The 22,585-nt window shown below is 37.4% G+C and overlaps 2 protein-coding genes and 1 long non-coding RNA gene across 5 annotated transcripts in view; 2 read left to right on the forward strand and 1 right to left on the reverse strand.

Annotated features, from left to right (window-relative positions):
- Positions 1–790: 790 nt before the first annotated feature.
- Positions 791–7,755, forward strand: LOC133271597 (interstitial collagenase-like). The gene is made up of 10 exons (XM_061457836.1): positions 791–1,723; positions 2,695–2,939; positions 3,216–3,364; positions 3,454–3,579; positions 3,955–4,116; positions 4,477–4,594; positions 5,265–5,398; positions 6,266–6,425; positions 7,325–7,425; positions 7,641–7,755. Exons 1-10 carry the CDS (start codon positions 1,619–1,621, stop codon positions 7,739–7,741), a joined length of 1,401 nt encoding a protein of 466 aa, XP_061313820.1. The 5' UTR covers positions 791–1,618; the 3' UTR covers positions 7,742–7,755.
- LOC133271599 (uncharacterized) overlaps positions 3,358–22,585 on the reverse strand; it is a 54,469-nt gene continuing 35,241 nt past the window's right edge. For 2 of the 3 annotated variants that reach the window (XR_009744195.1, XR_009744197.1), the window contains exons 2-3: positions 3,927–4,111; positions 3,358–3,559 (exon numbers count right to left, since the gene is read on the reverse strand). This is a non-coding gene — a long non-coding RNA (uncharacterized LOC133271599). Of the gene's footprint in view, positions 3,560–3,926; positions 4,112–15,026; positions 15,241–20,470; positions 20,501–22,585 lie in introns of those variants that run through there. The other variant, XR_009744196.1, reaches the window with a different exon arrangement.
- Positions 12,527–21,023, forward strand: LOC133271596 (matrix metalloproteinase-27-like). The gene is made up of 10 exons (XM_061457835.1): positions 12,527–13,457; positions 13,797–14,035; positions 14,789–14,937; positions 15,036–15,164; positions 17,171–17,332; positions 17,503–17,626; positions 18,332–18,462; positions 18,684–18,843; positions 20,316–20,419; positions 20,633–21,023. Exons 1-10 carry the CDS (start codon positions 13,299–13,301, stop codon positions 20,731–20,733), a joined length of 1,458 nt encoding a protein of 485 aa, XP_061313819.1. The 5' UTR covers positions 12,527–13,298; the 3' UTR covers positions 20,734–21,023.

The following is a 22,585-nucleotide window of genomic DNA, read 5'->3' on the forward strand; positions in this document are numbered from 1 at the left end:
TCTTCATCCTGTATTGAGCTCCTTCAGAGCAAAACTTGCTCATATATCAGAAAAAAAATTATAGTGGTACATATTTGTATTTCTCCCTAACATTTATGTTTTCCCTTTTAAGATTTCCAAGGAGACTTTACCTCCAACAAGAACCATGCCAAAAAACCATTCTGAAAAATGTCCTTGACAGCTTCCAGCACCAGCAAATATGCAGCCATTTCAGACCATCTCCTCTGGTACTTAACTGTCCTTCCAGTAAAAAACATTCTCCTCTATTTAGGGGTCTGCACGGCAGGTTTCCATATGTGTCTGGGGTATATAAACTCTTCTTACCGTTGGCAAAGGCCTATCCAATACAGTCAATGAAGTATAAAGAGCAATTCTTCTCATCTTCAAGTCCAAGTCATATGGTCAGTTGAATCACTCTGTAGAATCCATTGTCCAAAATGGGAGCTTAGAGACCTAAATAACTTATCTACATGATGAAACACTTAAAACTCATTCCAGCTCATTACTCATTTGCCTATACTTGAGACACCCACCTGGGACTGGCTGCCATGACACAGGAGCTATGCATTCTTCCAGGGCAGCTGGAGGTCAGGTAGGATTCTCTTCGGCATCTCAAATAGCACTAATGCTCAGGCAGCTGAATCCCAAGCCTCATGTCTAACCTTAATCACTGTTGTTTAAGATCATTCTAAAGTCTTGGAGACTGCTTCCCTTTAGGAAAAACCTTTCATATATGTAACAGCATTTGTCATGGTTCCACTCACTCTTCTTTCAGTGAACAGTCTACTTTAGTCTTCCTACTCCAGACTCACAGAAATTCCTGGAGTCCATCCAGCCACAGCTCATCCTCTGACTGGATCCCAACACCCTATTGCAGCTGAGACGCTATCCATTCTGACAAGATTAAAACCATTATTTTACTTACCATGCAAATGGGAACCCAGTTTATGCATTGCAGGAAAATCACTGAGTTTTGCTAGCATCAGTAAAAAAATGCTGAATAACTTTCATACTCAGTTTTTCTAGCATTGTAAGATTGTTTTAGATACAACTATAAGTTAGCTGATGACACCCCTCCTGGAGTTATGATACTGATTATTCCTAGATAAGATCAGCTTTCTGTACTAACTTTTACATTTTATTATTACATATTATGACATGATATGCTATATTTTGTTAAATAGTAAAAAAAAGTATCATGTCTATAGCATAAAGTTATTAATTATAATATAATATGTAATTTTACTGTTATGTGTTATTTCCTATCATTTTGCTAGTTTGTCAAGACTTTGTGCTATTAATAGTCTAAATTAATGAATAAAAAAACCCTGTGAAATGTAGCACCATGTTTTACCTGAAAAGCATTTCTTTATTTAATAAACAAACTACAAAATTGCCTGAAACAGAAGGTTCAGGCAAAATAAGGACAATAACATTAGTTAAACATATTGAGTCACTACCTGATGATGAAACTATCATGCATCATTTTTGCTAATCAGAGGATGTTATGCAACATGAGTCAGACTGTCACTGATCTACAAATTAGCTATATAAACAGAGCTGAGAAGTGTGTTCAATAGCTTAAGACTGAAACTGTGGCAGAAAACCTTAGTCGAGGATGAAGACCCTTTCTCTTCTCCTGTTGCTATATTTGGCTGTCTCTGCTGCTTTTCCTGTGGCTCCAGAAGCAGAAGATGAAGGTAAAACCCTACAGCTTGTGGAGGTAAGTATCTTTTAGTGCATTTCTAAGTTAAACATAAGGTAGTCTGAGAGACAACTACAATTGCAATTCTTGTCGCAGAATATGGCTTGAAAGTAAAAATCTGCCATTTTGCAGAGACAAAGCTTTTCCTGTCAGTCTAGAAAACACATGAAAATTATGTGGAACTTATTTACACAGAAGTAATCTGTATATTGAACTACTTCATTTTTGATGCTGTCAGTAAAGTAATAATAAAACTACCAAAGAATGAACTCTAGCAGCAAGGGTATGTGGCTGTGCAGAAATAGTCAAACTCAGCAGCAATTCACGTTTCAGAATGTGCTTTGAAACTTGTGACATGATTAGTCTCAGTAACATAAGGGGGGAAAGCTGCTTGAAGCAGGGATGTATTTCAACCTTTTGCTGAGTAGATCTTCTATGGAATAGTTTATAAAAAAGGACATTTGTGAGAAAACCTTACGTAGACACAACACTATTTACTGGAGACAAAAACGTTGAAATTTAGTAGGAAGACCTGAGTTCCTGATATCATATTTAGTAGCAAAAAATAAATGGCATGATTTCCAAATGCTGACTGTTAGGTAGTAGTCACTTGCTTTGTTGGGAGTCCTGGCTGTGTGGAGTCTCACTGCCAATCTCTATTTCCTTGAGTGAGACCAGCTATAAGTTTCCTCATAAGTTTTGTTGTTAGAGTAACTAGGCAACGTAAAAAAATATGGAATTAATTATTAATAGTAAATATTGGATTTTAAATACATTTTTTCCTATAAGTGAAACAAGAAATTCAGAAAACTGTATGACAGCTGTAGGTTGTGTCTGACTCTTCACACAAATTCCTGGGAAAAAAAGTGCTATTCTTGCTCCTGGTAAACACAGGACATGTTTATATGGGAATAGTTCAAGATCAATTTTAAGTGTGACTGAAGACAGTACTGATATGCCACAATGATCATTTTTAATCTTTCATTCAGAATTATCTACGGAATTTCTACGATCTTCAAAGGGATCACCAGCCTCATTTAAAAAACAAGGGTGAAAATCCCCTTGTTGCAAAGCTCAAGGAAATGCAGGCATTCTTTGGACTGCAAGTGACTGGGAAACCTGATCTTGACACTTTAGAGATTATGAAAAAACCTAGATGTGGTATACCTGATATAGGGCAATACGTGTTCACAGCAGGGAATCCCAAATGGAAAAGAAATAATCTGACATACAGGTAACCTTTCTTTTTCTGGTTCAAAAAGGTGTAAGTCTAGCATTCCAACTTTGGGAGCTCCCAAGTAAACACATCATGCCATATTTGGACATCTAGAGTGATTAACTGATTTCTGGAAGACAGACACTCTAGAAGGCAGCATCTAAAATGAAGCCGTTATTAATTTTCATTCATGAAAGATATATCTACGATTTTCAATTTTTACATAAGTTATTATTTTTTCAGCTAAAATGTTGTATTCCTAGCAATATATAGTATGTCGGGTTTGCCTTGAAGGATTTTGAATTACACTCCAAAGATGAGACGAGCTGATGTAGATGAAGCAATCAAAAAAGCTCTCAGTGTCTGGAGCAATGTGACACCACTGACATTCCGGAAGGTTGAGGACAAAGAAGCAGATATAATGATCTCTTTTGCTTATAGAGGTAATATTGGTATCTTTATGCATTAAGTTGACGTCTGCAGTCATAGAAGTAATTTAGGATTCTGAGGGATTTTTTTCTCTTCATTTTAGATCACCGTGACAACTCTCCTTTTGATGGCCCCAATGGGCAGCTGGCTCATGCTTTCCAGCCTGGTGAAGGTATTGGTGGAGATGTGCATCTTGATGAGGAGGAAGCCTGGACAAAAGATGGAAGAGGTAAGGACTTTGTAACTGGATCAGTTTACAGTTTCACCTCGTAAACTCTTAACTCATGTGATGCTTAGTTCGTGAGTCTGATTACAAGCAGAAAGTGAGCAAAACTAGCAGAAAGCAGAAATTGTCCTTGGATTTTTTTGGCCAGACATTTTTTAAGTATTCATATAGATGTTCTGCTACAATATTTTTGAGTTGTGATGTTGATAGCATTACTTACAGCCTCCCTTATACATGGAATGTATTTTGGGAGGATGCATAGATGTTTCCCGCTTAATCAACTGTATTCTGGGAGGATGCATAGATGTTTCCCGCTTAATGAACTGTGGTGAACACTGAAATAGATTTACCTTGTTTCATATGATTTTTATCCTACAGGATACAATTTATTCATTGTTATTGCCCATGAGCTTGGCCATTCACTCGGTCTATCTCATTCAAATGATCCTGGAGCACTGATGTATCCAACTTACTCCTACACGGATCCTAATGAATTCCTTCTTCCTCAGGATGACATTGATGGCATTCAAGCCATCTATGGTACGAAAAAAATATTTCTATTTAATATCTCTAACTGGGAGGCTGGTAAACACTAATAGGAATATATTTAAAATTTTCTTATTCCACCAAATGTGAAGTTTAATTGTTGCTGAACTATGAATGACGAAAGAGAAAATTCCTGGGAGATAACTTCAGCTGAAGTCCAGTCCTGCAAAAAACTTATTTTGGAAAGGATGAACACAACAGGTTTTATCAACATTAAAGGTCTGCTTTTAGTGACAGATTTTAGCTGAAAACCATATACCTTCTCATTGCCTGTAAAGAGGGCTCTTAGTGTGCTCATAGACCTTCTGAACACTATATTTCTTCATACTGAAAGATAAAATATTCTTCCTATAGGACAGTCAAATGCTGCTGTGCAGCCGACAGGACCCATAACTCCACAAGCTTGTGACCCAAATTTGACATTTGATGCTATTACTACCCTACGTGGAGAAATAATATTCTTCAAGGGCAGGTAACAACAACAAGCATATGTATTATTACATTAAAATATTCAGCAGTTTTAAAAAAATCTGTAATCCATGATGCAAAACTGTCTTTTTAGAATGTAGTGCAAAGAGAAGGGAATGGAGTAGAAAGAGTCGCTAGAAAACGTATTTAAACAAGCAAGAGATCTCAAATCATTAATCCTAAGAGCCTTTGCTGATGAGAGCAGTGAAGGAAATGAGGGCTTGTAGGCTGTTTTCCAGCTCTTCTGCTGCTGTGGCCACTGCTGCAACAGACTTGTCTCTGAGTGCATTTCAACTCATAGCAAAGCAAGAACATTCATATATCCCTTAGCAATGGGTTTGTGGGTCCCACACTTTAACCTTTCCACTATTCCCCAGTACAAGAGCAGGGATAGAACTGAAAGCTGTGTCACATAGAAAGACATCTGTTAGGCGGTTACTGAAACCAGCTCTTTGTCTGCTTGTCCTACAGAGAAACAGAAGGGCTTATATTCATTTTGCCTGATTTTAACTAAGGTGCTAAAATTAAGAGTGTGGTCACTGTAAATTTCCTTTACATTCAGTGGAGAGGTTTTTCACACTTAGGTACCCTTCTCCCTCTGTTATACTCCAGGAGCTCTAATAATTATTTTGCACTTATGATTGGATAAATTGCATAAATTTTGTTTAAATCAGATATATGCTGCGCAAACATCCCACAAGGACAGCGACAGAGCTCAATTTTATCTCACTGTTTTGGCCAAAGTTACCATCAGGAATTCAAGCTGCTTATGAAAACGTTGAGAGGGATGAAGTTTTACTTTTTAAAGGTAATGAAATCTGAAATCCTCTACTTTTTCTAACCGGTTACTCCCTGCTCCTTTGCAAACTATACAGTTGCAGAATTCAAGGTGTTTTTAAAGGAAGATCAGTGAAACAGAGAATCTAGTTCTCTTCATTTCTAGTTCCTCTTAAGCTCTAAAATATGTCACTTTATGCAGAAGAAATTGTGGTGAATCCAGTTAGCAAATACAGGCATTTGTACAGTACTGTTACTGATATGCTTATTAGTATTTTGTGATACTTTGACCAAAAAAAAAAAAAGCATGTTCACTGAAAAAACAGTCAATCCTTTCCTTTCAAGGTGTTAAATGTCTCAACTTCATTATGCACATATTACAGTACCTGATACATTACAGTACACAATATATTACTATTTCTGAGTATGTTAGAGTATCCAAAATTACAAAGCATTTTTATTAGATATATGCCCTTCTTAATCGCTTAATTTAATGCACATTGTCTAGTTTTCAAAATATTATATGGCTCTAAAATCAAATAATATTATAGGAATCTAGTAAACTCAGTATCCCAGACCAATATGAGTGGACTAGCTCATCAGCCTCCAGCCCTCCCCAGGTTGTTACCTAGACAAATACTTTATATTCATTTGGAAAAAAAAAGTGGTAAAAATACTATCCATACACCTTACGATTCTAATGTTTTACTCATAAAGCTAAAAGACATTTCCATTACCTTCATGATGTAGTTCCAATGAAAGAATTAGAACCATTTTCTAAAGTAATAAACTGAAAGGGATAATTCTGATGTCTAAGACACCCAACTCCTTATCTAATACACAATTAAATGCTCTTTATAAATAGCAAAACCAAATGAAATGTGCTTATATTTTTCAGAGGATAAATATTGGGTTCTCAGGGGATATGACATTGCACCTGGCTATCCTAAACCAATCTATCGTTTGGGGTTCCCGAAGACTGTCAAACGAGTTAATGCTGCTTACAGTGATGAAACCACAGGAAAAACATACTTCTTTATAGCTGACAGATACTGGAGGTAAGATTTTAATGTTCGTATACTAAAAGGTATATTTTCACTTGTCCCTAAGAACTGATGTATTACTATAAAATTCGAGTGTAGTAATGTTTAAACCAGGAATATTCCAGAAATGTAAACAGGATTCTCTGAAAGTTTAAAAATTGCAACAATTTGCTATGAAATGTAACTTTTTCAAAGGACATTTTTCCCTATATATTTGTGCCAGGAGTGTAATTATTTGCAATGGAATGAAACATATGCTCAACTACAGAGTGACTTTTCTGGTAAATTATTCCTTTTTTTTTTTTTTTTCCACAACAGTGGAGCTGCTTTTCAGTGCAATGTTGTGAAGGTGTCCATGTTTTATTCACATTTCAAACAAAATGGATTGGTAGTAAAAAGTGTTAGAATTTAATTTCTCTATGTGATTATAATTGTCCTCCAATTGTACAGTTGGTCATATTTATAATTCAAGTGTAGCCCGTGACAAATTTCAGAGATTGATTTTGTTTAACTATATGGTTGACACTAATACATGTATGTTTCAGGACTGTGCTACTGTCTTATACTCCCAAGTTATATGTTTTGCTTTTATACTGAACTGGATATCCATTACTCATTTTATGTGCAAGTGATGCACAAGGCTCTGGTCAGTCCAGAAAGGCATTAATGAGTTCCTGGCCTGCATTCCCAAGGTCTGTGAGACCCTTCTTTTAGCAAAGGCAGGTTTTTCGAATCTCAGGATACTCATAATGTGAGAACCTTAATACATAACAGGAAGAATCAAAAAGGTGCATTAACTATTCTTTATAAGACTTCTTAGTAACCATAGAGTTGCATACGTGTATGAATTTGCTTTGGACTTTCAAAATACTGTCTGCTTCCTCACAAATTGTAATGATGTTTCCTCTGTTAAGATATGATGAAAACAAAAAATCCATGGATCATGGTTATCCCAGGAAAATAGTCTCCGACTTTGGAATAACTGGCAGAGTTGATGCTGTTTTCCAGAAAGGTGGTGAGTAAAGCATACCTTTAATCTAGGTTTACTTGAATATTTGAGCCTCTGTAGGTAGGATCATTTGTTTTCAAAAAACCTGTTATTAGTCTTAATGAGAAGGAAATTAAAAATAACAAGCATACATGGGCTGCTCATCTTGGGTTTGATTTTTTTTCCAAAATATTAAAAAGAAGTCACCTATGAAATATAACTGTATTAAACATTATTTCTAGGCTATGTCTACTTCTTCCTTGGAACAACTCAGTTTCAGTTTGATCCTCGTTCCAAACGGATTGTTGGACAAATGAAGAGCATCAGCTGGTTTAATTGTTAATTGTAATGTTTTTCCATATGCACAGTGTATGTTTTCATTTGCTAAATTTTTCAGCGTTTCAGGACAATCAGCTCAGGATGAATTTCTGCCCAAACTGTTTGGGAGCATAGCCTTATTTATTGTATACCAAAGATATTTATATAATGTATCACAATTTTACCTGCTATATTTAAGTTTCCTAATAAATTATGGTTTTCATATCATTGTGTCATTTATGTCTTATTTGCATAGTATTTTTATTAATACTTAAGAGCCAAGTCTAGCTTCCAAACACTAGAAAATGTATTCAGGAAGGAAAAGTCAGACCTTTTTCTCAAAGCCAGAGAAAGGAGCAGTCAGCTGGCTCTGATGCCCATCATCTCACACAAGGGCTGGTGAATATTCTGTGGGTAATTAGGCCAGTTGTGGTTCATTAACATCAGTCTACAAATCACCACTTTCTGATCCTCTTTCCCTAGCTTCTACTCTTAGCCTTCCCCTCAGGATGTATGTCTTTGGAACTGGGCCTTTTTGCTCATGTTTTGGGGTTTAGGAACTGAGTTTAAGCCTGGGAACGTAGATTAGAAAGGACCCCTGTGATTACTGAAACAAGTTCTTTGCTATCACACATAGCCACATCATATAACAGACAAATGAATCTCTTTGCTCAAAGCTCTTTCAAGTGCTTAATCCTCCAGTAGTTAGTAAATTCCTCCTAATTTCAGTGGGTTAAAGAATGAAAGTTTTTCTTTAAAAATTAAAATTCTTGGCAAAAAAATATTTTTGACACAAATGGTTCACGAAAAAAAAGCTTGACTTCCCTCTTAACTGCATTATTTCAAATATCCTAAATTAAAATAGTGTTTGAAAGGTTATTCACTTTCTCTTTAGTCTTTGTAGCTCGGCTGATAACACTAAAAGTCATGTGACCAAACAAAAATGTGCTATCTCTTACAACATCTATATTATTCTGAACACTTCAGAGGAAGGTTTCAGCTTTCTGTAATAGAACTAACTGTATTTTGTGGAAAGAATGTGTAACCTTAGAAAAAGACATGTCTGTTCAGTTTTCTTCATTACTTAGCTGTCTGTATTAGAAGTCTGTTGAATTTGATTCTTCATAAAGAATAAGCTTGGTAGTTTTTACTTTTATTAAATTCAGGAGTAAAAATTAGTCTACATACTATCCAACGATAAGAAAATGTATGATTGAAAATTAACCTGAATAGATTATATTCTTTGTAAAACTTAAAAAATTATAAAATAATAAAAAAATAAATTAAATTATAGTGCATCAAAAGCTTTAATGAAGAAGGTAATTTATGTGAATCCTGTTCTCACAAGGTGATATAGATACCAGTTCTTTAATTCAAAACATTAGTAGCAATTCTATTTAACAATATTTTCTTGTGTAAGCCAGTGCTACTGAACTACCAATGATAAATCAAAAATTGGTTTAGAAGCATATAAATCTAAATTGATTATACTGTTATAGCAGAGAAGGTCTACAAACAGTAGACAGGGAAAGATACTATTTCTTATTAGACTAATTAGATATTAAAAAAAAATGAAAATTGAGGACACATGTTCTCTTCAGATATGAAGCAAGAGCAGAAGGTCTCAAGACAATGCCAAAACAGCTCTTCAGACTTAGAGTACATTAATCCCTCTCTACACAAAAATAGTAATGAGTACTCATGGAGCAGAAATAGTGCTAAATGGAAGAAAAGGGTTAAGGAGATGGTTATGTTTTGGAGGAAAGAGAGATAAAGTGTAATTTACAAACTATGGAAGGTGAAGAAGTTAAAGAGAAGATTAAGCTTATAATGGCATATTTTTAGTCCATGCTTTTTGGTATTCTGTGAAGCTCTGATTTTTAGTTGCCAGGAACACTTTTTTTTAGCTTATTTTGTGGGTTTCCCTTAAACAGGAAGACAGAAAGTTCAAAATGAGGTGATTTCTTTGTGAGAAGTATTCCCCATACTTATGTGAGTGAAAATTTCCTTTGTCTGGGTGAGCGTGGGTATTACATCATCCCACACCATTAGGAGGAGGGCATGTATAGTTCTGACAGCTCTTGCCTGCCTGCAGGCACAATCACCACTTTAACTAATTTGGAATCTAAGCGTTGTTTCCAGCTCAGTCCACACAGTCACCTGCTGTTTTCTTACTCCTTTTTAATAACTTTAAGGTCCTATTTGCTAATTACTGTACTATGGCAGAGTACTGTAGCACTCCCTAGTGTCTGGTAACTGGTTTTGTGTGTAGTCATAGCCAATACAGTTATTAACTAAGACAGATTTGCCCAGGCAGGAATCCAATTTCCTAAACATGTTCGGTACATTTGGGGTGCTGTAGGGAATCCAAGTCACCCATGCAGGTATGAAATGGAGAGACCAGCTTCTGTGAGACCAGCACTTCCCAAAGTCCCATACAGCCTGTACTGTCCCTCAGCACCTATGTTCAGGTGGTTGAATCCTGTCCTCACAGGCTGAATTATTTGCTAAAGGTTTGCCAAGAGTCAAACACGTTATTTGAACTATTTGCCACTGGACCATGTTTTTCGCCTAAGCTGAGTAATGATTTAGCTTTGTTGACTCTATGGCAGGATTGAGCCTACAAAGTAGTGGTTCAGTTCAGCCGCTTGAATAAGTATCTAGTGCTGTTAATGTCCCTGAATATTTCCAGTTGGCCTCCAACTACCAGTCTAGAAGCCACATGTCCTCTCTATGTCCTAGGTCACAGCCACCAGGCCTGTGTCATTGTCTCAGATACTCTAGACTGCCTCTAAAGCACAACAAATCACTGTTTAGTCAGCTTAATTGCAGCCTAAGTGTTTTCATGTGATCTCAGGTTTAAGCTTTCTTCGTAGTCTATAGTGTTGGTCAAAATATTTGGTGAGCTCCTGAGAGCTGCACAAATCATCCTAAGTTTTTTTCCTACATATGGTCAGATGAAATGCTCTCTAGATGCCACTTGACCATATTGGTTAGATTTCTATTGATATAATGCAATTTTAGGCAGTTAATTCACATGCAGACACCCATGTTGTGAACACTTATGAAAGCTGGATCCCTGCTGGTGGCGTATTAGGATCACCACAATGCAGCAGTGTAATGTCAGTTGGTACTAGAGATGTGATGAGGAGAGGCAGTGACCTTTCTGGGTTAAAACACAGGTCACATTACTGTAGTCTGTATAAACCAATTCTAGGACAAGAAAGGAGTCACGAGGTAGATCAACATCCACCAACTCTAACTTGTCAAAGACAAGCATTATGAAACCATAACCAGCAGCTGCATATACAGCTTCTTCTTTTCCCAGACCTCAGGGCCAATTATAGGTCTACTTATGAAACATCACTTGCAAAAAAATGTGTTTAGGCCTCTCCCCCACGGGCCATGGGACCTGGCCACTGTGCTGTGTAGGTGGTCAAGTTTCAAAACCCTAATTGCATTTTGAGTGATATAGGCCCCCATCATCTGACACTCAAATGTCTTCTAAGCAAACACTAATGTAGCATGAACTGTTAACTGAAATTAGAAATGTAGTCTAAATTAGCTGCTTAAGCTTCTCTACATTCAGTGAAGACAGAGAACACCTATAGAGGCCAGTTCATCCTATTCTAAGATAGCTGGTTGAATCACTCTCCAGAGATACGTATTTATCCATTTTTCTATAGAAGAATGCTTAGCTAATAAATGTATGAATTTAGGTGCAACTAAACTTAATGTAACTGCTCTCATTGTCTCTATCCTTCCACTGCAAGACAGCAGACAGCTATGGGGACCTGATGGCCAACCACAGTTGAAAAAAGACAACCACTTTTCCCAGTTCAATCTGGGAAATCAATGCCTTGATTTTTTTTTCAAAATTCAATTCATATCAGCCAAAACATGTTTTCCAAATATATGCCATTGGAAAATATATTTGGTGCAAAAGCCATGGAATGGGGTTTTGTCTTTTGTTATTGATACCATATATATAGCACCGTGATCATAACTTCTAGCTTTAAAAAGTTTGAGACAAATAAATATATCCATTCAAAAATATGAAGTGGTTCTCAAAAAAGAAAGTCTGTATTTCTGCATAAACACAAGTCATTCCCATTTTCAGTTCAGCTGAGCTCTCCATCTTAGAAAAATCATTGTCACAGTTTTTATCTCAGTTACAGAACTGAAGAGGATCCAGATCTTACCTTACAATAAAGTGATAAAAGCAAATTAAGGGAAGTGTTCGGTTATTTCGTTTTTTGCTTGCTTGTGGCAACTTTGGTTTGGGGAGGTTTTGGCGGGGAGGGGGGGTGTTTGTTCTTGGTAGCTAATACCATTAATGAATAAATTAAACTAACCAGGCTATATTGTGAAATTTGGGGTAGAAAATTCATCATTAACACCTCCAGCTGGAGAAAAGTTGGCTGCAAGTGACAACAAAAAAAGCAAAAACTCAGAAGCAAGGATTTCCTGAAAAAGCCACAGTCCAACATGAGGGTATTTCTTACAACTGTTTTGTAAAAGTTGAGTACATGCTGTCAGAGCTTCTCTAAGGCACCAAACACCTTCAGCTCCAATTGCCACCAGTGGAAGAGGAAGGTGCTTGCCCAGCACAGGGCGAAATCCCATAATTTGTCACAGTTTGTGTAAATCCTGAAACTTCCTTTATTCTGAATTACTTAAGACAGGAAATAATCACATCCCCTGTGGCTAATGTGGTTAAACTGAAGAAACCTTTTGTAATGAAATGGCAGATAGGTAGGTAGGTAGGTAGGTAGGTAGGTAGGTAGGTAGGTAGATAGATAGATAGATAGATAGATAGATAGATAGATAGATAGATAGATAGATAGATAGATAGATAGATGCATACATAAATAAGTACTTTAGGTAAATGCAGACAGAGATATAAGATTATCCACATTCCTTAGGCTGGATTTATAGGGCAAAATCTTTTTAGTTTATCTGTATCTTGTTTTCCACCAGTTCCACCAGTATAACTTAAAGGGAACACACCTTTTCAAAGAATTGTAGGTAAGAGTTGGGGAGTGATTTGGAGTTGTCATCAATTTTCTGAAACACCAAGTCTCACTTGATGGATCAATTTAAAAATAAAAGTTTCTGCTTATAGTAAATTCTCCCAAAGTGATTTGTTTTGGGTTTTTTTGTTTGTTTGTTTGTTTGGGGTTCATATTCAGTGCATAGTTCCTATTTTCTAGGCTGAGAATTCTGAGGAGTCCCCATACATTTGTGGGCCGCATTTCAAACAGCTGGGTCTGGACAGCTTGGAAGGTTTTGCATTTGTCCATTTGATCTTCCATGAAATTGCTGAGGATCACTAAAATTCAGTCTCAAATAACTAAAACTGAGTGTCGGTTTTGAAATAGTAACCAAGCAGCTTGCATTATTCAAGTGCTAACTGACTTCAGATGTCTGCGAAATTGGATGGGTTTAATCAAGTTTTATTGTGTCAGCCAGCGCAGCGTTATAGGATGTGGGAGGTAATCAGAACATGATAAACTCTGAGTCACTCTACAGCTGACTCTATAAAGCACCCCATAACTATATAAACTGGGATCCAGGAGAGGATGCACGTGGAGCAGAAAGCAGACTGCTCACCTACCAGGATAGAGATGAGAATAAGAATGAAGGATCTTTCACTTTTGCTTTTAATGTGTGCAGCTGTTTCTAACGCTCTCTCTGTACACTCAGAGAAAGACAACAAAGAAGATACAAAGCTTGTACAGGTAACTACATTGTCCATATCAGATCTCTTGAGCCCTTTCTTTTTAGATATAAGCTGCATGTCCCAGATACACAGCAGTTTGCTGTCTTTCTGAGACAATGCTATTACACAAAACTTTACTAAAGTGGGATTAATCTGTACAAACTATAAATGTCAAATAAATAAGAGAGATAATGTTGTCTGTTTCTGTTTGGCTATGATCCTCAGGAAAACATCTGTTTTGCTCCAAAATCACGAGCAGATGCTTTTGCCAGCAAAGCACACAAACAATACCAGTCGTAAGGTATTTGTTTAAGAACATATCAAAATGTGAAATGCAACTGCTTTACTTTTTCACTAGGACTATTTAAATAAATTCTATGCTGTTGAGCCTGATCCAAATCAGCTTGGATGGAAATCAAATGCTGAATCCACATCTGAAAAACTTCAGAAAATGCAACAATTTTTTGGTTTGAAAGTGACTGGAAAACCAGACACTGAGACATTGGAAATGATGAAGAAACCCAGGTGTGGAGTTCCTGATGTGGGTCTCTATGGAATTACTTTGCCAGGATGGAAAAAAAACAAGCTGACATACAGGTAGTATTTCAATAATTGCTTTTTTGAATTAAAATTTTGCTTTTGTGGGTATTCACATGTGTTACAGTTAAATACAACTTCTATAGCAATTGTGTCCAGTTGGGAACACAGAAAGGTTTCTCTTTCCCCAGCTCTTAGCTATGCGTATTCCTGAGAAGGATTTCTGAGATTTGGGCTAGTCAATCACAGTATTTTGCTTGTCATTTACCATTCCTGACAAACATTCTGTGACCGAACAGAAATACCCACTGCACTTTGTACAAGCCCCATTATCTTCAAAATTTGCTAAGACCAACAGTTTGGTAGTCACAGGAACCTGAGGGCATGACTTTCCTCACGCTCAAGAGATGGCCTCCTGGTTAAGGGCTATTTTGAGAAAATCTGATATCATGTACATAAGTATTATTATGAAAAAATATAATTAAGTATTGCATGATTGGTTACATCATGTAGCCTTCATGTATGGTTCTGGAATCGGCCTTAGAGCAGAGACAAAAGTGTAGAAAATCAGGTTTGGGGTTTTTTGTCAACTGACTTCAGACAAGGCTAAAACCGTACTGTGATGCAGATTTTTGAGCAGCTATTTTGTCAGGTTATCACATTCCTCGAACTAACTCAATCCAAGATGAATCTTGGGAGCTACTAGACTGTAGGTTAAGTTAGTTACCTGAATCTCTGTTCATCATCATGACAATATTAGAGATTTTTTTTCTGCAAACACTAAGTATTATTACTTGAACTCTCATATCATAGAATTGTTAACCGCACACCAGATATGACCAAAGAGGATGTGGATAAAGCAATCCATAAGGCATTTGAAGTGTGGAGCACTGTCACCCCACTGATTTTCACTCGTATTCATGAAGGAATAGCGGATATAATGATTGCTTTTGGGACCAAAGGTAATATGCTGACTGCACAAACTATGTTAAAATTAATGTGAAGATTTTGCAGTAGTCATAACATAAACTTTGTATTGTTTCAACATCACCTTATTTAGCTCATGGACGTTGTCCTCGTTATTTTGATGGCCCCCTTGGTGTCCTTGGTCATGCGTTTCCACCTGGCAATGGTTTTGGTGGTGATGTGCACTTTGATGAGGATGAAGATTGGACCATGGGCTCAGCTGGTAGGTAAAAAGGTCTTCTGAAGTGTTATGCAGATGGGTAAATCCCTTTCTGATTTTATTTAACTGAAGATATAGACTGAGATGAAACACAACATTAACCATAAGAGCAGTCTGAGGATACTACAGGCCATCCTCCAACCAGGGTATGTGCAAAAATAACAATTGCAGTGATGTAAATCAGCTTGATCTACTTTAGTTCTTATTTAATGATGGTAAAGATACCAACAGGACAACCCTTTTCAAATATGAATGCTACAGACATGGGCCACTCTTACCTGGGGGTTGCTAGGACCCATGCCCACCAGAGTTTCACAACCTATGGTAAAAGCTTTGACTTTGTCCCCTCCTGACACACACGCGGACACCAAGCTGTGCACTACCACACACTGCAGAGGAAGCACACCCTGCCTTGTGGAAGTCCTCAGAGGAGATTCCCACTACCTAGAAAACATTACAGAAACCAGTGATAATGAAGAGTCTTCACTGATAATACAATAGGTCCAAATATCAGCTAGGATAAGCTTATACACAAAAGAGTTCTCTAAATAATTTCAGCATCCTACCAGGAGCTGGGAGTCTGAACCTGCTGTTCAGGCCTCCCATGGGCTGAGATGCAGTGTGTAGAGCTGACTACAGATGTGTTACACCAGGCTAGAAGAGAAGGGAACACAGAGTGCTCAACGGCCTGTTCCCTTCAATCTCCAGGCTAGCCAAGCAGAACATGCTGCCTCTGACAGATCTGTCAGTACACAATGACACATCTGTCAGTACACAATGACACAACTGTCATTGTATTTAAGTACACACCCTGTTGTACTTTAGACCCTTATCTCATCCCGTTTGGGGGATGGAAAATTGCATAGGATAACTGCAGCAGGCTTGAGGTTACGCAGCATGAAAAGCAAGGAGCTAGCAAACAGAAAGGTTCTGTAAGAGCACTGCATGAGGAGAAAAGGTCTGGGTTTATTGTGGTGGGAAAAAAGAGAAGGATGAGAAGTGGACATGTCATGCTGATAATATGTAGTGTTTTCCCCACACTGGAACTGGTCAACCTCAGTTTTGCTGCTGTTTCTCAACAGCACAGCTCCAGAAGCCAGGCATTGCAGAAATCGGGAGAGTGTGGAGGACTTGTGAGAGGGGAAGACTGGAAATATGTGTGGAAAAATTGAAACTTTGTTTGATTTTTTGAGAAATGGGTATCTTGGCTTCAGCCAGCCTTTCTTGGGCAATCGATGACCAGTCCTCTGCTCTGCCACAGACTTGTGATCTTCACTAAGTCTGTTAACATTGTTGGCTCTTGGTCTGCAGGGCAGATGATCATTCTTTCCTAACTGAGAAAGGCGTGTTACTTAGAGGGATGTATGTTAAAGGAAATTCCATTTTTATCTATTTACTATGCTAACATATTTCACTGGGAATAAGCATGCATAAGCATATTTTAAAAAGCTATTTTATTTTACAAAGCTATAAAGAAACTATACTCTTTCAAGTCCTAATGATAAGAAATTAAATTGTTCTGCTAACATTATATTTTCCCTTGCCTACTTATGATCTCACCTTTCTTTCTCAGATTTGTAGGAGGAAGGCTGATATACAGGGTGACACTTCAGCACCTCAAGTGAATACAAAGTGCATCTTCCTATCCTTGCCCTGGAGAGCTCTTATTTTGTTTTGACTCACTATCTAATTTTCTAGCTCCGCCAGAAAACCCTGCCAGGACATTCCTCAGAGCTGCACCCACATTCACCCCCAGACACTACTCATGCCACACACACATTCAGTAGCTAACAGAAAGAACAGCAGGAAAGAAGGCCAAAAGTCACTCCCTTCTATTGGGGAAGAGCACAAGCCTCGCCTATACAAAAAATATGTTTACGTATATCCATACCCTCATGAATTTCAATATATTCTGTGAACACTGTCACTGAGCAATAGTTCTGCTCTGCTCATATCAGCCGTTTGCAGACCAAACTTAGACTGATCTCATCTCTCTATCTGTTTTTAAGGGTTCAACTTGTTCCTTGTTGCTGCTCATGAGCTTGGCCATGCCCTGGGTCTCTCCCATTCTAATGACCAGAGGGCTTTGATGTTCCCCAACTATGCCTACATCAGCCCTAGCGAATTTCCCCTCTCTCCAGATGATATAAATGGCATACAGTCCATTTATGGTGAGTAAAACTCATGCCTTGAAAATAGAGTAAGCAGGAGAGAAATAATCTCCATCACAAAGTTTCGCTGTAAAAGTATTTCTCTTCTCGTATTATCAAAAGTACAATTATATATGAAAACCTGAATGTTTCTCTAAATTTGGTGTATTCTTCCCATAATGTCTCCTTAGGATCTCCACCAAATGCCCCAGATAAAAGGCCAGCCATCCCTACCCCACCTAAGACTTGTGGCTCCCAGATGTCTTTCAACGCTGTAACTACACTCCGACAAGAAGTCATTTTTCTAAAGGGCAGGTAAATATTGCTATGCCATTGGTCTCCATGAGGTTTTTTTTTCCTTGGTTTCTACAAAGACTGAGTGGTTTGAATGATTATGATTATGGGACTTATGAGACAAATGGATAGATTTCTGTTCATGGAAATAAAACTTAAGAAGTTATGAGTTATATTCATATTTTTACAGGATGCCCTGAAAAAAATGCTTAGTTTTTTCCAAAAAAACATCTCAGTCACAATAAAGCTTTATTCCCAGGTGTATAAATGGTTACACCAAGTAATACATAACTAAATGATGCAACCATTTTCTAAGAAGGTAGTATGTTCTACCATATAGTTGGGCTAATCTATCCTTCAGTCACCTGATCAAGCCCAAAGTCATCTGGGTAAATCATATAGGGAACAGCTTACAGTCAAGCTTATATGGGACCCTGTAACTGTCTTACTATAGGGTACAGAAACAACCTGAATTTTTCAGCAGCTTGTAGCTGATCCCATAATCAATCAGTACCAACAAGAAGGGCAACTCCAGAAAGAAGCCAGAATAAAAAATAACCTTCACTTCCCATTGAGGGGAGTGTTTTCCTTTCTGATGCATCAACCTAGGTAGCTCCACTGACAAGAAACAGCTTGCAAGTCATGACGTCGTTCACATTCTTATACACATATAGAAATGTCTGTGGTTAATGATTTACTTCAAAAACTCTTCCATATTTCAATCAGGCACTTATGGCGAGTCTATCCTGATAACTCAGAAGTTGAGCGTGAATTAATTTCTACCTTCTGGCCAACTCTGCCACCTGGTATTGAAGCTGCATATGAGAACATGAAAGATCGGATCCTATTTTTCAAAGGTGAAGTATGAGACTTTCTTCAAATTTTTCTTACTTTTAATTTTGAGGGAGGATAGGAGGGAGAAAAGGTAGCTATATGTGCATAAAATTAACTTTTCAAATAAATAAATAAAAACTCATGACATTTAATTTGTTTTTCCTACAACCTACACTAAGGGAGTGAATTTTTCCTTTTAGTTTCTGAAAATCACAGGTGAAAATAAATATTTTTTTTTTAATAGGCAATAAATTCTGGGTTATCAGCGGATATCAGGTGTTGCTTGGTTATCCACAGAATATCCACGCATTGGGCTTCCCTAAAGGTGTCAAGAAAATTGATGCAGCTGTTTGTAATAAAAATACAGGGAAGACATACTTTTTCATAGGTGACAAATACTGGAGGTAAGAGGAACTGACAAGTGTTTTCTTATGATTGACTCCAATGTAGTCTGAATAGAATTAAAATTGTCTATGTGATAAAAGAGAAAGTAGACTTTTAAGTAATTATATGTAACTACATAATTATAGCAATCTTACTTTTCATAGGAATTCTTTGACTCCTGCACAAGGAGAAGAATATAGATTTGACTTTTGAGAGCTTAAGGGTGTCCTGAAATAGCCGTTCCAGATATGGACCCATTTTGATGCATTATGCCTGGAAGCTAAAAAAACTCTGGCATGTAGAGAATTTTTACAAATACAATAGACAAAAGTATCTCTAGGAAATAAAGATCTGAAAACAAACCTACTTCAGCAGAGGGCTGGCTGGGGTGGCTTGTGCAGAATTTCTGTGATTTCTGAAAACTCCTAGATTATTTTATCTGGTTTAGAGAGACAGAAGTGATAGTTCATTTTCCTTTCTTTGACCGGTTAGCATTGGAATTGCAACATGATTCTTCTAAACGTTATTTCGACTGTGGTGAGTGATTCCCAATACCCAAATACCAGTCAAACTGAAGCAAAAAAAAAATTTTGGGGAAGCTGATAGATTCCCTCTGAGTGCAAGAACTCCTGTGAATGCCTTCTCCAGGCAACCAGGAGCATATATGGGTCAAACAGACTTTATTGTGACTAATTGTGGGGGTTCTTCAGTGAGACATAAAGTGTTAGCTAGATTTTGTGCTGCATGTCATTTCCTGTCCTTTGTTTTTGATAGTTTTGGAATGAGTATTTACAATATACTTAATTGATACTTTACTGCCTTGGTCACAAGACAAAGGCATGCAAGAAAACCACAGCACGGATTTCTTACTTAGTAACTCCTTATCTCAGTCTCATGTCCCTGTGAAAAGTATTTCTTGTATCCATGGAGAAGTAAAACAAAGGCGTGTTTGTTTGCTTGCATGTTTTTCCAGAGAGGGTTCCTAAAAGCACCCAGATTCAGACCTATCTTATAAAAATTGTCCTGGCTCACTTAGAAACAACTTGATTGTATTAAGAGTTTCCTTTCCTCCATCTAAATCTGTCAGATATTAAAGGACTACGCACAATCATATCAAAGTCTAAGAGGAGTTTAAAATTCATGCAATAAATATGTGCAGTCCTTGTAGCAGGAATCAACCCAGCCAGTTTCCATGCACTGTCTGTCACACTGCTATCATTAAAAGGAGGTAAATCCCATCCCTGCTGTCAAAAATTTGGTATCTTCCTTCACTTTCTCTCACTCCAAATGCTTCCCGGGATCTGTGCCTGCCTTTATCAGTGAACAAGTATCCTCCTTGTTGAAAACCTGAGTAGATAACTTTACTCTCTGTAACCCCATTCAAATCAGTCAAACAAACTACAGATGGTGGATACTTTTCAGCAGCCGATTAATTCTTTGCAGAATTGATGTCTAAACTCTAAAATTACATGTCTCCCTTCATATGATTTAGGTTTGATGAAAACAGCCAGTCCATGGAGAAGGGTTATCCTAGACAGACAGTCAATGACTTTCCGGGAATTAGCCAGAGAGTTGATGCTGTTTTCCAACAAAAAGGTAAATGAAATGAGCTTTTAAGTAAAATGGGTGTACTTGTAAAGGACTTACTTGAGTTCTGGAGGACATTCTGGATGAATGGCATTATTGATATGTCCTGCAAAAGAACTGAGGAGATGCTCTCCTGTGTGTATAAGAGTGATGTTCTCTGCTTTGTCAGAATGAACCTGTTTCTTTTATTAATGCCGTGATGCCTTACTTTTTTATTTCCAGGGTTATTCTACTTCTTCCATGGATCAAAGCAGTGGGAGTTCGACCCTACTGCTAAAAAAGTTATCCGTGAAACAAAGAGTAACAGCTGGTTTAACTGTTAATATCATTAAGCTTTTTTTACACACAACAATTGAGAATAAAAATCATTCTAGATTTCTCAAAGGTTGTTCATATAAACACTACTATACAAAAGAGGCAATAGGACTAGTTTTCCTATGTATCTACTACTTTAATATATCATCATGTCAGTTCTAATGGTACCTCCAAAGGCTAGAATAAAACTGCATTTTTTCTCCTGAGTAAGTGTAATATATTCAACATAATATATCATTTTATACTTCAGATGGGTTTTCAAATATTTTGGCAATAAAAGGTTTTAGGTTGATGTCAACTGTATTCTGCTTCATTTGTTTGAAGGTGTTCCATATTTCTGAAGTGTGAAAGACTTCAGGTTAATATGCTAATATTCTTCCAACATACAATGTTTGTATTTTTATTCTTTGATCTCCAAACAACTTCAGGAGCCAGTTTTTTCATAAATCACTTGTTTTTCTGTCCTCTCTCCTGTGTCTTCCTGTGTCTTCTCCTGCTTTTCCTTGCCCATTTCAGCCTTCTTCTTTTCACATCATATCAGTATGTTGCCACCAAAATCATTCTCAAGCCCCAGTGCCTAAATACATTAGCTCACAGTCTATAGCTATATAAAAACTAGTATTTCATCAGTAACCATTTTTGTGAATCTATGAATGGCATCCTTCAGAAATCAGTTGTGTCCTATTCAAGAAATATAGTTAATTACCAATGTCATGAAGCACAACCTCTGCTCCGCTAACGCAAAGCCTGTGTTTCAAGTGCACGTATATCTGACATTTACTACATATTGCCATTGTGCATGAAGCAAACTCCTTGCAAAATCAGACCTATAAAGTCACAACTATATCCTCTCCAAGTATTTCCTTTACATTTAATTCTGGAAACAGGCCCAGAACCTGCTGCCTGCATGGCAGGGTGTATCTGAGAACATGATCTCATTAGAACTGGCTTGTCCTTCTGCTCCCTAGCTCTCACATATCTGGCTGGTTTACACACCTGTTGCATGTTAGAGTAAAAAGTTCCTTTTTGCTATGTATTCTTACAGTACCAGGCGAACAATGCATTGATCCCAACCTGATCCTTACCTATTTGATTTGGCTGTTTGGTACCATTTGGTACTGCTACATTGCTGATATTGCTATGAGAATCGCACTGGCTTGGTTTCCACCAGAAAGTCAAAATAGAGGCTCAGATATGCTGTTTCACTGATCTACAAGACTAATCAAAATTTAAACTTAGAGTGGAGTGAAATGGCAGACATTTGGGTGAGATTCATCTGACTTAACTGTAGCTTTCTGTCTGTCTTCACATCTAGTCACACAAGTTATAGAAGATGCCTGTACCTAAAAAAGAGGTAAAAGTTCTCTGCAGTGTTACATATCTCTTCCTAAGACTGTGATGGGGCAAACCAATATCTTCAGTCCCTGAAGAAAACATCTCTTTGCAGAGAAAGGCTATCCAACTAGCTTAGAGCAGCTAACTTTCAGACAGCTAAAGTCTGGTGAAATTTATAGTGTCTTTGCTGGGTGTCTGTTAGTTTTTATGTGACATGAAAGAGAAGGACATGCTACTTTTATCCTCTCTGATACTCAATTTTTGGCAAGATACACCAGCAGTTTTTTATGTCACCACAAGCCAGGGATGAAGTTGTTTGAAAGCACCTGATTGGATTGACACTGCCTGTGAAGTGACCGCGATATCCCTTAAGACAAGAGTAGAACATGCTGGAGGCAGGCAGGATGGAGACACTTCCTTACCTATTATTTATTTCCAGCTTCCTTAAACTCTTACCCAGCATTCAGTTCAGTTGTTGGCTGTGTAGAAAGCAGAGTTTAACAGCACAGTCTCAGAAGCTGCCAA

This window comes from Pezoporus flaviventris, unplaced genomic scaffold (assembly GCF_033815535.1).
Source record: "Pezoporus flaviventris isolate CSIRO_AGI_PZ_B2104156 unplaced genomic scaffold, CSIRO_AGI_Pfla_v1 ptg000025l, whole genome shotgun sequence".
Taxonomy (NCBI): domain Eukaryota; kingdom Metazoa; phylum Chordata; class Aves; order Psittaciformes; family Psittacidae; genus Pezoporus; species Pezoporus flaviventris.